The sequence below is a fragment of the Dipodomys merriami genome, unplaced genomic scaffold, assembly GCF_024711535.1.
Source record: "Dipodomys merriami isolate MVZ:Mamm:240054 unplaced genomic scaffold, mDipMer1.0.p SCAF_4, whole genome shotgun sequence".
NCBI classification, from domain to species: domain Eukaryota; kingdom Metazoa; phylum Chordata; class Mammalia; order Rodentia; family Heteromyidae; genus Dipodomys; species Dipodomys merriami.
Window position 1 is genome coordinate 53,091,394 of NW_027205603.1, and position 19,451 is coordinate 53,110,844.

General features: G+C 35.1%; 1 protein-coding gene across 6 annotated transcripts in view; it reads left to right on the forward strand.

Annotated features, from left to right (window-relative positions):
• Positions 1–19,451, forward strand: part of Ralyl (RALY RNA binding protein like) — a 698,968-nt gene that overhangs the window by 470,081 nt on the left and 209,436 nt on the right. The window contains exon 1 of one of the 6 annotated variants that reach the window (XM_069990999.1): positions 7,029–7,252. The exons of the other annotated variants lie outside the window; for them this stretch is intronic. Within the exon in view, the coding sequence (XP_069847100.1) occupies positions 7,066–7,252 (187 nt within the window). The 5' untranslated portion in view covers positions 7,029–7,065. Of the gene's footprint in view, positions 1–7,028; positions 7,253–19,451 lie in introns of those variants that run through there. 6 annotated transcript variants of the gene reach the window in all.

The window sequence follows — 19,451 nt, forward strand, 5'->3', positions numbered from 1 at the left end:
GATTAATGGATACCACATACATATATACTTAAGCATATGCACATATACATAGAAATAGAATGACAGAGCATTTACATCTTTGAAAATTCCTTTACAATGAATTTCATGACATAATTTTAATGAACATGTAAATTAATATGATCATTTAATTTCTAACCATGATTATCTGTGAACTCAGGACAATTTCTTTATCTCAGAAGACAAACCCCAAAGCTGTGAGGTTCTGAGGAAGTGCTCTTCACAAACATCTTCACTAACTATCTCCACAGAATTTCCTCCATCATGCTTATCTACTCCAGCTGACCAATGATAACAAAATGTCACAAACTGAGTGACTTATAAACAGTAGAAATTTATTTCTCAGGGTGCCAGAGGTTGACAAGTCCAAGATCAAGGTCATATCATTTGGTTCCATTTGTCTGGTCCATATCAGTTCATTTCTTGCTGTGACCTCATATGTTAGAAAGGGCAGGAGATTTCTCTGCACCTTAAAAAGGGCACTAATCCTATTTGTGAAACTTCTGCCTTTATGACCTTGTCCCTTCCCATAAAAGCACCACATCCAAACATCATTACTTTGGGGATGAGGTTGAACACATTAATTCTAAAGAATCATTCATTTCAGGTAGAACTAGAAATACACAAATTTAATTTTAAAAATTGTATTGCATTTAAATGTCCTTGGGAGTAATACGGCTATTATCTTAAGGGAACTTTGTGGTCTCTTTCTAAAAGTAGCATTATTTGGATATGTTACAAGTGTTTTAAATAAAATCTCAATTATTTATACCTACATTTATAGGCATTAAATGATTTAATTCGTATTTGTAACTATTTTGTTAAAATGGTTTTCACCAAATTAACTATTTGGTCTCATCTAAAAGCTGTAATAAAGAAGATACAATCTCATTACCCTTAAAACACTACAAATGAAATCCAAATGAAAATAAGACAACTAGAGAGATAAAACTAAGTTGAAGATAATCAAGTATAAGCCAAGAAAAAAAGAGATGAAACTCAGGTAACATTAAATGAAAGGCATACAAATGAAAGGAATCAACAAAAGCAAGAGTGTTCCCAAGCCTCTATCTCTAAGGAGATTTAATGAAAATAAGATCAATTGTAACAAGAGCTATAAAAGAGAAAGATTCAAGCTTTGTTTAATATTTGAATTAAATATTTCAAAACCTTAATGATTTCAAAGACTTCTTTGATATCAAAGTACAAGATACTGGAGAAAGTCCAAAAAAATGAATAAAAACTTCATAATGAAATCCAATTACACTTGAACAAAGAAAAATTATTTTTCAGATACATTCAAAAATTGATCAACAAGGGCTGAGAAGGTGGCTCAGTGGTGGAATGCTTGCCTTGCATGCACGAGGCCCTGGGTTTAATTCCTCAGCACCACATAAGCAGAAAAAAGCCAGAAGTGGAACTATGGCTCAAATGGTAGAGCACTAACCTTGAGATAAAGAGCTGAGGGACAGCGCCCAGGCCCAGAATTCAGGTCCCATGACCAACAACAACAACAAAAAAAGTTAATTAACAAAACTAAGGAATACAGAATTGTTTTGCTTTCCAATTTCACTTTCAACAACAGTCAAAGATTTTTTAAGCTTATTCTAGAATTCATTATTTTCTCCTAAATCTTGCTCTTCATCACAAATTGAAAGCTTGAACCAAATTTTAGGAACCTTTCTATTTCCTGCAATTCAAACAATAGCAATAATACATAAAGCAAATAAATGAAGTAAAATGAGATTCTAGGTAAAATGACAAGAAAATGTTGATATACTAATCATTGAATAATTTCAATTTATTTTTACTTCAATTATCTATTAATAGAAGAGCACTTAAGCTTGGGTATCTGACAAGACGGTAACATAAATATGTGTGTCCAGAAGGTATAAAAATGCATATATATATATATATATATATATATATATATATATATTACTGCTGAAAAAATTGGTTGTTGATTTGTGCTGGGGCTGAAAAATATCTGGTTTTTATTCCTGAATGGACCTAAAGTTCATGTCAAAAGTGATAAGAATTGAAATAGCAAGATATTTCAGCAAACCAAGAGGAGTTGGTATCCAGCAGGAGAAAAGACAGTAATATCCCAGAGGTAGCTGGCTTAATAACAATGAGGAAAAAGTGACAATTTTTAAATGGAAACATTACAGTGAGAAAAAGCAAATATTAACTGAAAGAAACTGTCAAAACCTAAAAAAAATGCCCAAAGAAGAGTTGAGATATGACCTAAGAAAATAGTTTTAAAGGTAGTGTGTTTCAAAAGTCTGACTTGAGAAAACCCTCAATTTAAGTGTCTGCTGGAAATACATGATACAAGTTGCTTGAGGTAGCATACCTTCAATTATGTCACTGGGTAACTTGTAGCAGCCATCTGTTGTGTACCATATGAATGTCTGTAAATGCTACACCATTTTAACTTTAATATTTAATCATTCCCTGGCTTATAGGCATCATACAGTTCAAGTTTAGTATTCCTATATACTCTACACCATGCATAGTAGAGATTCTTAGGCATTTTCAAGAAGTTTAGCCAAATTTTTGTGTCCTGATGCAATTCTTAGAATTGATTTTGTATGAGAATTTCTAGAACACATGTTAAAATCACATATTTTAACTCCAAAACGAGACATTGATATTAGATCTCTAGATTGGCTAATAATTTGATACCCTTGGTGTTCCGGAAATCTATATTTAAAGATTTATTTGAAAGAAGGAAGAAGGCTGGGGGCAAGGGGAAAAATGAAAGATAAGAACATACGCAAGAAGAAAGTTAATATTTTTGCTCTAGAGCTCAAACAGTCTTGCTTTCCCAGTCAAATCTCTGTTTCCAAATTGCAATGTCCCTGCCAGTAAACCAAACACTCTTCAGTTAGTTGCATTCTACCAGTGTAGACTGTAGTTTACCGTCATTACGGCTATGGAGGCAAGTCCTTTGGCCTCAACTCCTGTTTCCTACACAGCTTTCTGAAAACATCATTTTATCCTCACATGAATTGCTGTTTCAATGATTTTCCTAAAGATCAACAGATCCAAAGCAGGGCACTACACATCTTGCTGTGTTCAAGACTTTGGATTTAGCCTCACTTTACTAAAACATAAAATGATTATGGTAATTATAGTATAGCCAATAATAATCATAACAAAAATAACACATATATTGTGAGGTCATTTTAATATTAACTGAGATAATGCATACAAAACTTGGAGTAATCCAGTACCCTAATGCACTTCTTGATGTTGATGGTGGCTCAGACTAAAACCACACAACATTCCCCTCTGTATTGAGCTCCAGCAAAAATCATTTGTGTGACTTCTGTGCATTACTAGACATACTGCAGGGCCCACTTCACACAAGATTCCCCCAGGAGCCAACCAGAGCACTGTCATTTAATTCACCTTAAACATACTGCCTTAATGCCCAATAAAAAGCTCTCAATAAAAGGAGTCCTTACCCATTACCTACTGCTGTCCTTACTCAGAGTTGCTCATTTCCAAAATTAGGAAGAGTTATGCCTAAATAACAATTGTGTGAGGATTGTGAGATGGTATATGTTTAGCATGGGACTAGACATCTAGTACTCACATACACATACAGACACTCACACAAACACACGCATTCTCCTCTCTTTCCCTATCCTTCTTCCCCTCTCCTGTCTTTCTTCTTATTTTGTTTCAGTTACTATTAAAAAGCCAGGATGTCTTATTTCTAATTGATTTACATTCATCAAAGAAAAGATATTGTTATAATTATTTAATTTCAGATGAGAACACATTTATCTCAACTTGTCAAAACTCCTTTGTTTAGAATTTTAAGTATAGAATGTAAAGATTGAATTGGAGGAAAGCTCACTTATAAGAAGTGTATATGGAAATATTTTCTAAGTGAAGAAGGTATCTTTTGACATCTGACTTTAGAGGCAAAAAGCCGATTTTAAAGATAAAATGATGCTAATTCATTTAGTATTCCTATAAGGGTAGGAAGGAAAAATAGTGATCTTCTATTTAAGGCTCCTTCTGTCCCTGAAATCCATGTTCTTTATATATATATAATTGTAAAGACACTGCACAGAGGGGTTACAGTTAACATGAGTAAGATGAGTACATTTCCTATCGAGCATTGTTACCCCCTCCTTTGATTTTCCCCTACCATCCCTTCCCTCCCCACCTCCACACCTCCCCAACTCCCTGCCCCCTGAAATCCATGTCTTGCTTCTCTTATGAAGGTAAGTTTCCCAGGTTTCACTTTCATGAAGGCCTGGCCTCCTCATGTGTTCCTGCCTTCTTCCCGCCTGCCCCACGTGGCAGTGGGTGTTCATCTGTTTGGTTTTATTGACCACATATGTTTGAGGTTCCCGATTTTGGTGGCCTTATGATTGCCAGGACTCAGGTTACTAGGCTCAGATAGATAGATGGATAGATAGATAGACAGATAAATACATACATACATACACACATACATACATACATACACACATACATACATGGATCAGGAACAGATACTCACTAGACCCTGAGGTGAGAAAAACAACATAAGAAAAGACTGATAAATAAAAATCACCGTATGTCAGAAAGTCAACTCCAGTACAAGGTTTGCAGGACAGAGGTTGACAAATGAATACAAGTCAGATTATTTGTATTAACATGTATCTATGCATCAAGTACATATAATGGAGGACTAACATAGTAACAAGAGAAGATTACATAACAATGCTAAGTTAATAGTGTTTGTGTCACATAATTGAGATATTGCTGCCTCTTAATTATAAAGATCATATTTATTTATATCGTATATATACATATATCATGTCAGACCAAAGTCTTCTTTTATTGATTGTAACGGTTTAATGGTCCATTGCTTTCTAATATTCTGTCTTTCGTAGTAAAATGTCTTTTGAAGTTGAGACATTACTTATTAGATTTGCCTTGATTTCAGTGAATTCAAAATACACTTCAGCACCTATAACTTTATGTAATTTCAGTCAAGTCAGAGAACTTATGCAAGTTAACTTTGCGTCTAAAAGATGATATGAGATGACAAGTACTTTCATTAAGTAGGAAAGTAAATTTAATCAACAAACATACATTTTGCTATAGTATACATTAGTTGAAAACTAATGATGAATATATGGATTTCAAATTTTAAATCTGTTTATTAGAACTCATATATTCTTCAGAGCCAGGCAACAATGGTTAACACCTGCAATCCTAGCTACTCAGGAGGCAGAGAACTGAGGATTGCAGTTTGAAGCCAGCCCAGGCAGAAAAGTCCCCATGGGACTCTTATCTCCAATTAACCACTCAAAAACTGGTAGTGGCACTGTAGCTCACGTGGTAAAGTGCTAGCCTAGCACAAAGAAGCTCAGGGACATTGCCCAGGCCCTGAGTTCAAGCTTACAATCAGCAACAACAAAACAACGAAAAACCCTCATATGTTCTTCAAGTATTCTTGAGGCCTTACTCTGTATACTAATCTCACCTCTGGATATATGTCTCTAAAGAAAGTGAAATACTCTTCTGAGAAGGCAGCAGTAACAACAAGTAAATATAGACTACATAAGGAAATCATTAAATTCTATGGAAAAAAAATCATCAAGTAAAAATGTGAGCTGTGACGTGTATTTTCTGTAGATCAAAAAAGGCTTTATTATTTCTACTTATGTGGGGGGCAGAAGGGACATAGAAATGGAGGGAGGAAGCATGAAAAAATGCAGTCATGTCTTTTAGTAGACACTGTAGGAAATGAGCTTCGTGACTTGTGTGCAGGGACAAGAGGGGGAAAGTGAGTAGAAACTCATAAAGGGGTGACATTGTCCAAAAAGAATTGCACTTATTACTTGACTTACGAAAATGATAACTCCTCCATACAGCACCTTAATAATAGCAGAAGAATCTTTTTTTTGGTGGGGGGTCCAGTCATGGGGCCTGAACTCTGGGCCTGGGCGCTGTCCCTCAGCTCTTCAGCTCAAGGCTAGGGCTCTACCACTTGAGCCACAGCGCCACTTCCGGCTTTTTTCTTTTTGCTTATGTGGTGCTGAGGAATCGAACCCAGGGCCTCAGGCATGCAAGGCAAGCCCTCTACCACTGAGCCACCTTCCCAGCCCTAACAGAAGAATCTTAAAGACATTATTTCTGGCCACCAATAGATAAATTGGGATTTTTTGTACCAAGAAAAGAATTATGTGACAAATGAAAATGTTCATTTCTGCTTTTTGGGTAGGCAATGAAACTAAAAGTATAATCAAGAATCTCTTCACTGGTGTGTGGTATGTGACTTCACACACAAGTGTGTGTATTTTAAATAAAAACTGGATCCCAGACATCCTAGTTATTGGAGGAAAAGCAATTAAAATCATCCAACTTTGGGGTTTGTGGGAGTAGTTGTCCTGAGCTTTTGCTGGGGGCCAGGCACAATATGCAGTCTGCTACATCTTGCCCCTGTACACTACAGGTGACAGTGTGAAATATGTTCAGGTTAGGATATGCCCCATATTGCAAGAAGAGGCATAGTACCAAACACACAGTAGGCACTCACTGAGTCTGAGAACCTATTATGTGTTCCTTCTATGTCAGATCCTAAGAACGCAATTGTGGAAACATGCCATTCTGCTTTCCCGAGAAGTGCAGATTGTTTGAAGACATAGACAAAACTGAAAATGATAATTACTTCAATCATTGCATATGCAATATACACAAGGGACTCTGAAAATCAAGCAGAGTTTCAGAGTGAAATATACAAATTTCAATACTATATAGTAGCTCAAAGACATACAGGGTAGTTTTTCATATTTGTAAATGCCAAACAAGGTTTTTTATAGTTCTTATTTAAATTATCAGTTTTACTATGCTTGCTAACCATGTGAATCTCCTCTTAATTCAACGTTGCTTCAAGCACAGCACTTTAATAGTGCAGCTTTTATTAGAGAACTTAACTGATATTGGTTGGGGGGATGTTAAAAATACATTTTTCTCTAGAAGATTTGCATTAGACAGAGTAGTTACAGGCTGTAGCATCTCCCCTGTAATTTTATGAGAATGGTATTACCCTGGCTTTCACTGTGTGATTGCTGGTTACCTTCTGTCAGTGAGCAACAGTCTTGCTGCAAAGCAGGAGCAAAACCCGTCTCTTTGTCTCCGTGGTCAAACCAATTACTTCTTAGAAAGTCGGATTTTCTCAGAATGACCATGTACAGGAGCAAACGCAGACATCAGAGATGTAAGTAGATTCTGACCCAACTTTTTCATGACTGTGGTGGGAAAAAAATACTTGATTTGTTAAAAGACTAATCATGACTTCTTTAAATACAGACTGTTACTAGAAAAGATTCTGTAGGTTTCTTTTTTTTTTAACCCTAACCTTTCTCTCTATCCCTGAAACATGCTTGAAAGATGTTGGAGGTGGGGAAATAGGGGATAATTCGGTTGTTACTATGGAAACCTTGGAAAGGTTTACAAAATCAACAGAGAAACAGATCAAATGCAATTTCAGTCTAGCTCAGCATCCTTCATTCAGGCGTAAGCACTGGACAGTTATCCTTTTTTTTTTTTTTTTCCAGGAGTGATAGATTTTCTTTCTTGGGAGTCTATTGAAAGATTTAGGAAGCTAGCCTAAAACTTCTATTTACTCATCCAATTCCAATTCCAACTCTCAGGAGGAAATGAAACAGTACAGAAGGGAGAGGAGGGAGTTAATTATGAATGACAAGCTGAATTATTTAATGGGATGTTCATCCCCAAACTTCTTGGTCCAGACCGTATTTGTAACATAATTCACTAAGAGCATCATTTCAAAAGAGTCAAAAGGAGTCATCTTCAATTCTACACTAATTCTGACTGAAAAGGAACAGCACAATTACTTTGCCTTGAAGTCTACAACAGAGATGATTATGGAACTGAAAAACACGAAATTTAGCTGAAGAGCAGAGGCTTACAATAAAACTGTTTCATAGCAAAGCAATATGCCTCTCATGGAAAGCTTTCTAATCACATCCACATCTTACTCTATTAAATCCAACTATTATCGTATCCTACCTATATGTAAAAGTATACATGACTAAATTAAGCCCCAAATGCCCCGACTCTATTTACCATTCAGACAGGTAATAGCAGCTATGCTCAAAGTCTATTCAGTTTCATTATCTTTTAACTCTTAATTCTGTCTTGATGGTATCCAATATATCTATTTTAAAACAGAGAGATTATTAGTAATAAATAACCTACCAAAAACCAAAGCTGTGGTTGGAATGTAATTTTAGTGTGATGAGTTATTGTTTGGTTTATTTTCACTTAAGAACTGAAAACTGCCATTTTTATTCTTCAAAGAAGTTTTGTACACCACAAAAAGCTCTAAGGGCTGGAATTGCCAGTTTCATTCTATGTGCCTGATTGCCTTTTGATTCCACTGCTTTCTTGTGATCAAGAAACTGCTACTTTTTCTTCTACAAGTGATTGGTATAAAGTCTCCAAATATATTGCTGATTAATTTCCTTGTGATTTCCTTCTACAAGAATGAATCTAAATTATGCATGCACTTGAAAGCCATATTGCACCTTTTACTCTTGTATCTTTTTATATACCTACTCATTTTTCCCCTTGTGGGTAATCATCACTCTAATGCATATGGCAAATAAAAGATTCACAAAAAAATTGTACTGACTACCCCCTCCCCTAAAAATGTACTTGCTGAATTCTGTGATTAAGCAGCAGGAAGAAATTGAGAATTACATGAGACAAGTCAGAAGATGTGTAATTATATAGACATGGACACAGTAGGGTATGCTGGAATGTTTTAGTTTAAAAAAATCTAATGTATTACTTATGCTTAATTATATCAGTTAGTTATATAATGTTATATTAACTGTTTCAATACTTTAATTATATAAAATATCAGACAGAAGAAATGTAATAAAATTAAAGTACATAGAAAGCTTAGTAATAAAAGCAAATAGAATCGTTAAATGGATTTCTATCTTACACTAATAATATTTGCAAAAGTGGAATGTAATGTAATTGTTTGCCATCCAATGAAGACATGAAAATATTTACATTATCACACAACCAAAGTTCAGAACATTCTTATTTTTGATCATATATTGTGTGTGTGTTTCATCCATGTAAAAGCTCTCCTAGAGGCAATTGTACTCTAATTAAAGTAATAATCACACATTTAACAAAAATCTCTTGTAGGGAGTAAAAAGAAATTATTGTGTGATTCTCTTTAAAATTTCAAAAATACATAAAATAAACTTTCTAATTTTTTTCATTCCTGAAGATGTTATGCTACCATTCAGTAAAATCACTGCAACTTCCTTTTAGAGGATCTGGTAAAAGGAGTAGCAGAAGTGCATGTGGCAGAGTCAAGGATTTCAAAAAGAGGAGATCAAACATACTTAAAGAGATATGCTAAGGGGTAATTTGCACTGAGCCTTTGAAAATTCATGTGGGGCTTTGCAGTCTATTCCTTACCCATGTCTACATTTCGGATACAAGAGAAGGGAGTAGGCTATATCCCCTTTTTGCTTTTCAGAGAACATTTGCACGGGAAAACAAATGGCCTCCGTGTTCATGCACAGTAGAAAACCTTACCTGTGCATAACAACCTAATAGCTTCCAATAGATACAGAATTTAGGAGGCATATTTTCCAGTGTTTACATGTAGCAAATGTTGATATTTTTTTCTTTTTAGCCAAAAGGTAGAGATCAGTTAAAGTAAGTCTTAGGAAATGTACTCCTATATTTACAAATCAGAATGATTTGGGAACTGTGATTAGTATAAACAGCTTTTTCTTTTGGATTTATTTTTAAATTAACAGTTCATATATGGAAATGATGTTTATTCAAATGCAAGGCTTCTGTTTGGATACTTTGAACCCATTTTATATATAAATGGGTTTTATATATAAATTGGAACTCTAGTTGACCTTGAGAAAAACAGTGTGTGGCTTTGAAAAGCACATGAAGACACTTTTTTAAAGAACAAATAAGGATGTATTTTTGAAATACAGAATTGAATTACAGCATAGAGTCTATTTGATAATAAAGATAGAATTATGTAAATAATATAACCCTTATACTATGGTAAAGAAGAGAGAGGGAACCTTAATTTCGATATTTAACAGTTCATTTTTATTTGATGTGAGCAGCTCTTCATTTTTCTTGTTAGTGGTACATTTCAGAAAGCTTATCCCCCTTACACATTCTATCATGGATCTATTTAGTGAGATCACTTCAGGGACCTGGTGACTAACCATCAAAACTCTCTAACCATAATCTTGGCCAGTACTTAGGAACTTCATGAGTTACAATCCATTTTCTTCTGTCAATATCCTCAGAAACTTCAGTACATTGTGCTGGAAGAACATTTGGCAAAGATCTATTTCTAACCCGAAGTTGCTCCGTAGCGTCTCCTACTGAGGCACATCTGATAGTTTCTTGTCAATTACATGGTAGCTCTGCACTTACCTGGTTTAAGTTCACAAGTGACAGTGGAGTTTCTTGAGTTACTGCAAGAATCCATATGACTATTAATTATGGTCTATTCAATGCACAAAACATGTTTACATGGACATACAACCCTACGCACATGTAGACAGACATCTTATTTTTTAAGTTCTAAATATGTGTTCAAGTTTCTTTAAAAAAAAGATGGTCATTCTGCTTAAAATACACACGAATCCACATACCACATCACCTTTTGTAAATATCAGCAAATTCGGGATAAAATGTGAAATATCTGGGTGTGGTGGTGCAGTCTCATACACCCTCATTATTTTTGAAGGGAAATTTACTCATAGTCAACAGATCAAAGCTACACTGCACAAAAATCCATGAAACTCCATCTCAACCAATGGCTGGACACATTGGTGGCCACGCATATTTATACCAACTAGAACAGAAATGCAAAGGCTGGTGGAGTGACACCTGCTGGTCATTCCCAGTCACAATTAGGAAGATCTCAACTCAGGCTGATTTCGAAATAACGTTATTTTCATCAAAAATAACCAAGGCATCTCCTTGTACAAGGCATCCCCTTGAAGATAATAATAAGTAAATAAACAAATAATCAAGGCAAAAAGAGGCTAGAGGCATCACATAAGTATCAGAGGACCTGGTTCATAAGCATGAGGTCCTGAGTGCAATCCTCAGTACCACTAAAAAAAATACATTTTTTAAAGCTGATACTAAATTTATAGTCATTTTGGATACCATAGGCTTCATATGAAAAAGTAGCCACATCCCATAAGCAGACCTCATTGCATTTCAATATCTTACCAAATCCTTATATTCTCAATGGCTAAAAATCACTTTAAAAAGTAATTGAAATTAGAAAATATAATAGAAATTAGAAAAGATTATGTGAAATAGAAAATGAATTCAAACTTGACCTTATAACATTGACATTTGCCCAATTGTTATCTACTTGCTACCTCCTTCCTGTTAACACATATGTTAGTCTTTATCAGGCTACTGGTCTACAAAGTTCACATTGTATTCTTCTATCTATACTACTTGGCCAGCATCTTCCTGTTATACATAGCCTTCTCTTTCTTGTCTTTTCAGATGAAGAAATCTCCATTCACAACTTCCCTTAAACTTCATTCTTCATAAAGTCCTCTCTAGTTCCCGAAGCAACATCTTTTTCTTCTCTCTTTCCGGATGATCTATTAGTGATTTTCTTTATAATGTCTACATTTTGTCTCATATGTCATTGTTTCTTTATCTCACTAAGTTCTGAGTTTGTTTCATTCATTTTTAAACCATTTTCTGGCATTTTCTCAACACATCATACATTACTTTGCTCATAGTAATCCATAAGTATCTAATGAAGTGCATGCATTTATTCAAAGATATGTCCTTGATCCTGTTATTTCTCATGCACTGTTGTTGTGCTGGGCCTGTACATATCCATAAACTAAACTATATTTTTGGGGTGATGGGAAGATGGCATATAAACAAATACATGGAGGCAGATGATGCTATGTGATATGAAACCAACGAGAAAAAATGTTTGTGAGGAGAGCCAAGTGTTGTCATTTACTATGGAGTAGTCTGGAAAAGCCAGTCTTATTAAGGTATCATTTGATCAGACATGGGAGGAAGAATCCAATTTTGCCTCTCCCTGCAGAGTTCCAGGGGGGAGCAGCACATACAAAGTCCCTAGGGACCTCAAGATACCTGAAAAACCAAAAAATTCAGGAAGTAAAGTGATTGAAAAGAGAGGAACTAAAAAATCAGCAGCAGTTCAGGTAAAAAGAATAAAACTAACAACAGAATTTAATTGAACAGCACATTTAATTTTCAGTTCAATTCAGATATAATATGTATATACCTTTAATTATCACTATGCATCTGTATTATTTTGTTAAAATGATAATCACATGAATGTTTTGTGATGTTTACACTCAATAATAAACTCTAGTCGCCAAGATCAGAAATTTATTTGACTAGGTGTTTTTTTCCAGTTATCTTCTTCTGAATACCCTAGTCTTATTAACATATTAACCCTATTTCTCTAAAAGCTTTTATAACAGAGAACATCTTTAATCGTTCATTGTAATGTTTATTAAAGATCTGGAAATGACAAATACGGTTTTACTGACCACCAATCATAAAGAATCATTGTAACATTAGACAACATAGGTTCAATAATTCAGTGTTCTGTTATTATTAGAAAATGGATTACTTTAGCTGTCACTTACCTATTTGCTACTATAGTGTCTTTTAGGTAAGTCTTTGTCATAAATACTTATTGAAATTTTAGTATGAATTAGCAAAATTATTAAGGATTTTAGGGACACATGGGCTGGATAAGTTTGTAATCCTATCTACTCTGGAAGCAGAGGTTAGAAGGATCAAGTTTCAAAAAAACTCTGGACAACAAATTAGCAAGACAGTGTTTCAACATACAAGCCAAACAACAGTGGTTCATGGCTTTCCTCTAATCCTAGCTTTACAGGCTCAGGCAGGAGGATCATGGGCCCAGGTTGGCTCAGGGAAAAATCCAAAGACTTCATCAGAAAAATAATTAAAGCAAAGATGAACTGTGAGTGTGTGTGTATCAAGTGGTGGAATGCTTGCATGACAAGCATGAGTGTTTGAGTTCAAGCCCTATGACTTCCAAAAGAACATTGATTATTATTCCAAATCAATATTTATAGTGATACTGTGATCCTTATCACTGGGAAAGCAAAATAAGATATTGATTCCTAAACTATTAGGATTGATATTCTCTATTACATATCAAATTAAAGATATCATCTGAGTTTTAATTTTTTTTAATTGTTAATTTTCTTGGTTGTAGTGCTTGAACTCAGAGCCTGGGCACTGTCCCTGAGCTTTTTCACTCAAGGCTAGCACTTTATCACTTTGAGCTACAGCTTCTGGCTTTCTGGTTAATTGGAGTGGTTAGTTGGAGATAAGAGTCTCATGGACTTTCCTGCTGGGGCTGGCTTCAAACGACGATGATTAGATTTCAGCCTCCTGAGTAGCTAAGATTACAGGTGTGAGCCACCAGTGCCCCAAGAGTTTTAATTGCTTCAATTTTACATTAAAGAGATGATTTGAGGTTTGGTGAGCGTAAGCTGCCCAAAGGACACCATTAAATTCAATCTTTGATTTCTCTATTATTCAAATTGTTGAAACTTCTCATCTAACATCTGAAATCTCTCTAGCCTTCTTTTCTCTTAAATTCTAATATGAATTCTGTAACAGGTATGGATGGAGAAGTTACAGCATTTTACTTTCCTCCATGGAATTATGATTGCATGGATGGAATCAGCATGGTGTGACTGAGCATGCACAATGGGACCATTTAAACCAATTTTGAAGCAGAAATGTACAAAGGCTGACTGATAACACCCCTGATACAGATTGACCTTAAATGGAAATACATATTGGATTGTCTCACATCCTCAATCACTGGCTTTTATGGGCTCTAGCCAGTGACTTGCTCTGCTTTCAGGAAATCTCTCTATTCCTCCCTCCTTCCCTACTTAACCCCCGACTCTCTCCCCATCTATCTCTATCCCTCCTACCTTCCCTCCCTTTCTCTATGTCTCAGACATATTTTTGCACTTAAGAAGAATACCAATAGTCAAAATTCACTTTTGTCATGGGAGCCTCTGTAAGTTCTTTTTACTTTTTTGTTTTTCTTCTTTTTCTGGTGCTGGTCCTGGGGCTTGAACTAAGAACTGGATGCTGTCTCTGAGCTTTACTGCTCAAGGTTAGCACTATACCACTTGAGGAACAGCTTTACTTCTTGCTTTTCTGGTGGCTAATTGGAGATGATTGTCTCACAGACTTTTCTTCCTGCACTGGTTTTGAAACTCTATCCTCAGATGACACCTTCCTGATTAGCTAGGATTACAGGTGTGAGCCATGAGCACCTGGCTTTCTTTACTTTTCTATTATCCAAACACAACTTGGCCATCATAAACTACCTGCTTCCAATTTTTGATGTATGTAAGACTCTGTGTTACATTTAATCTCTAGACAATGGCATTGACTGCCTTCAGGTGTTCCCATACATGGTGTCTACAAGTTCTCTATCCCTCAAAGATTGTTAGGTAAAAGTAGTGTGTACTTGCATTCACTGAAAACAAATAATACATGTTAAACAAAACAGGAACTTAGCAAAATAAGATGAGTGCTAATAGCTGGTATGAATTTAAGTTTATAGCAAACTTAAATGTGTTGTTCAGAAATAATTTCCTTCATTCTATGTTTATTTCTTATCTCTCTTGATTTTAGCTTTCCATTGTTATTTATAAGCCTTTTAGTTCAGGCCAATCACACCTGTGCATTTTTGCCTTTCTTCTCTGTGTCCTTTGGGACTTATATGCAAAATATATTAGCCCAGACCAAAGTCAAGAACTTTTCTCCTCTTCATCTGGTAGTTATTTTTTTTACAAGTTTAGAGCATTCATTTAAATATTTCATGCATTTCAGTTGATGTTTTCTGTAGAAAGAGAAGAAGATCTTGGGAGACAAAGGTCTAATTTCCTTCCTCCACATGCAGTTGCCCAGTTTTTGTAGCTCTGTTTTTAGAAGAGACTATTTTTTCCCCCATTGTGTGCTCCTGGCACCTTTGTCAAAACTCAGTTGGCTGCAAATATGTCTATTATTTCTTGGCTCACTACTATGTACTATTCATCCGTGTCTGGTTTTCTGACCATCTGTTTAATAGCAGGTTAATATCTGTAATGTGTTAGGTACCCAAACAGCTCAACAGCAAGTAAACAAATAGCATAATTGAAAATAGGCAAAGGACATGAAAAAGTCATTTCTAAAAGAACACATATAAGTAGCCAACAGGTACATAAAAATATTGATACTCACTAATCAAAATGAGATAGAATGATGAATCTGAAAATTGATAGTAATTAAAATAAGATAGAATAATACTAAAAGACATGTATGGCAAAGATATGGAAAAAGTATATCTTTGAGATGTAGATTGGTATAGCCATTGTGGAGAAAAGAATAAAGAATCTTTTTTAAAAACATGCATCTACCAAATAACCTGGAAGTTCTATTTGGGGATATGTATTCAAAAGTCATATATCTCAAACAGTTCTCTACAATCCAATGTTGTTTGCTGAATTCATCTCAGTCATCAGGTATGGAGCCCATCTAAGTGTCCACTAATACCTGAACAGATACAGAAAATGTGGTATATATAAAGCATAGACTATCACCTTTCACAAAGAGGACATTTTGTGTCATCTATAACAACATAGAAGAACCTGAAGGTCATAACTCTAAGTGAAATAAACCATACACAGAAATAATTCACTTATATGCATAATTCACTTATATGTGTCATCTACACAGTATAACTGAAAGCTAAGAGTACATTACTGGTTGTCAAATGCTATGGGAAGGAGCAGTACAAATTGGTCAGGGAGTACAAGTTTCAGACAAATAGAATAAGGTCAAACATAGCTATAGTTATACCTATGTACTGAAAAATCAAAAATTTCTGAGTAGTTTTGAAATGATCTCATCACAAAGATATAATGTATGTATAAATTAATAGACATATTAGTGGCTTGATTTAGTCATTCCATAGGACATCAAGTGATCATATAGACACTATCCTTACAAAAATATTGTTAATTAACAAATAACAGCAAACATAAACTGACATTATTCAGTAACATAAGTACTTTGATATAATTAAAAATAAAATGAATAAACTTACAAAGAATAGGTTACCAAGTGGTCTTTTTATACTTCCATGTCTGGAGAATTTAAAAAATTATCTGATATAATTATACTTTGAGGAAGTCTATTTGTTTGGGCGATATGCAATTGTCATTTTATAAGTCAAAATGGCAACTTTATATGATTGTATTTAAATACCAAGTGCATATCTTCACGTTGGGTAAGGAGAAGGGGACCCGCTAGCTGAGTGCTGCTGGTCACGCTTGTGTTCCTGGCTACTTGGGAGAGCAAGAGGATGAAAATGTGAGTCTATCCTGAGCAGAGAAGTATAAATAACAAGCAATAAACAGGGCTGGAGGTATGGGACACATGATATCCTGGCAAGTCTGAAGTCCTGGGTTCAAACCCCAGTATACCCTAAAAAAGAAGAGGATAGAATAGCTTTATAAACAGCCATCATTCCAGTAAGAACTACATTAAAAGTCAAGTGCCTTTGTGATTAACCTGAAGATGGATACTTGATGTACAAGTATGTGTGAGGGCATATGAACATATAGATATATATGCTTACATATGTATACATATAATGCATGTATTGTATATATTATTAATATTAATTATTAAATATAATTTTATATAATATATATTCAGATATATAATTAAGGGAATAGATTTATTGCTGTTCTTTAATATATGTGAGGGTAAATCCTTTACAAATAGTGGATAGTATAAAAGTCTTGTAAGCACAGAATAATTAAATAGCTTTCATTACAAACAAATTCTCAGCTTTGGAAGAAAAACAGAACTTTCCAAGTAGCTAACTACCTGTACTAAACTTAAGATTTTTATTAAAAGGAAACAAATTCTAATGTTACATAATTTTTATCATCATTTTATATAAATTAAAATTGGTAGCAATAATAAAAACGACAATTTGACATATATCGGACACTGTTTTAAGCATTTTGTTATATGGGAATGATGTGATTTTATGACAGTGCAATAATCAAATAATAACAAAGACAATAATCCAATAACCTGTTATAGTTCATTTTCAGGAACCTCCATACTGCTTTCCAAAGTGGTTGAACAAGTTACACTCCCACCAACAATGTAGTAAGGTTCCCTTCTGTCCACATCCCTTCCAGCATCTGTTGTTATTAGAGTTCTTGATTATAGCCATTCTAACTGGGGTGAGGTGGTATTTCAATGTTGTTTTGATTTTCATTTCTTTTATGGCTAGAGAGGTTGAGCATTTCTTTATGTGTCTATTGGCCATCCTTCTTTCCTCTTCAGAGAAGTTTCTCTTTAAGTCTTTAGCCCACTTATTTATTGGGCAGTTGTTTCTTTGAAGATTTGTTTTGGGGGTTTTAACTTTTTAAGTTCCAGGTATATTTTAGATGTGAGACCCTTGTCTGTTGCATGGCTAGTGAAGATCTTCTCCCAATCGGTGGGCTTTCTATTGATCTTGCTAGCTATGTCCTTTGCCATGCAGAAGCTCTGCAATTTCATGCAGTTCAGTTTGTCCAACCTTTCTTTGATTTGTTGTGTTTCTGAGTCTCAATTAAGAAAATTTCAGCCTGTACCAAGGAGACCTAGGGTTTCTCCTATTCCATCCTGTAATGTTTTCAGGGTGTCTATTTGGACTCCGAGGTCTTTGATCCATTTGGAGTTGATTCTGGGGCAGGGTGATATATAAGGATCTAGCTTTAGTTTTCTACAAGTAGTTAACCAATTTTGCCAGCACCATTTACTGAAGAGGCTGTCTTTCTTCCAATCTATTTTTTTAGCTCCCTTATCAAAGATTAGATAGCTATAGGTGTATGGGTTCATTTCTGGGTTTTCAATTCTATTCCATTGGTCCTGGGGTCTGTTCTTGTGCCAGTACCAAGCTGTTTAGAATACTATAGCTCTGTAGTAGAGTTTGAAATTTGGTATTGATATTCCTCCAGCATTGTTCTTTCTGTTAAGGATCATTTTTGCTATTCAGGGTCTTTTATTGTTCCATATGAATTTTTGGATTGCCTCTTCTACTTCCTTGAAGAATGAGGTTGGAATATTGATAGGTATCGCATTGAATTTGTAGATAGCCTTGGGAAGTATTGCCATTTTCGCAATGTTGATCTTTCCAATCCAGGAGCATGGGAGTTTTTGCCACTTTCTAAGTTCTGTTTTGATTTCCTTTTTCAGGTTTTTAAAGTTTTCATCATAGAGGTCCTTCACTTCTTTGGTTAAGTTAATTCCTAGGTATTTTATTTTTTGTGGGGCTATTCTGAATGGAGTTGCTTTCCTGATTTCAGCCACACTTTTCTCATTGTTGGCATACAGAAAAGCCATTGATTATACCCAGCTACTTTGCCAAAGTTTTGAATCACATTGAGTAATTTGGGAGCGGATGGAGTCCATGTAATACTGTAAGTACAAGATCATGTCATCTGCAAAGAGGAAGAGTTTTACTTCTTTCCCTATTTGGATCCCCTTTATGTTTGTATCTTGTATTATTGCTGTAGCTAGGAATTCTAATACTACATTGAAGAACAGTGGGGAGAGTGGACATCCCTTGTCTCGTTCCTGAGTTTAGAGGAAATGGCTTTAGTTTTTCACCATTGAGTATAATACTTGCTGTAGGTTTGTCATATCGAGCATTCATTGTATTGAGGAAGGTTCCATGGATTCCTAATTTTTCCAGAACCAGAGCTCCCCTATGACCCAGCAATCCCACTTTTGGGTATTTGCCCAAATGATCACAAACAAGACCACACTAAAGCTACCAGCACAACTATGTTTATTGCAGCATTATTTACCATAACTAAGATAGGGAACCAACCCAGATGTCCCTCAGTAGATGAATGGATCAAGAAAATGTGGTATATATATACACAATGGAATTCTATGCCTCCATCAGAAAGAATGACATTGCCCCATTTGTTAGGAAATGGAAAGACTTGGAAAAAATTATATCAGGTGAAGTAAGCCAGACCCAAAGAAACATAGGTGCCATGGTTTCCCTTATTTGCAATAACTAGTATATGTCTGAGTCAAGCAGAAAAGGTCAGATAAGTTGATGTTAGGGTAATGAACCCCAAGATAAGTATTCAATTTTTTTGTTTTTTTCCTTTCATGCAATTCTTTGTAAGATATTTATAAGATGACTTCTTTGTTGCTTTTTATGTCCCTCCCCCACGGTATAACCCCTGCTTTCACTGTATTTGATGCTGATATAATTTGTGGAGGGGAAGGGAAAAAACAAA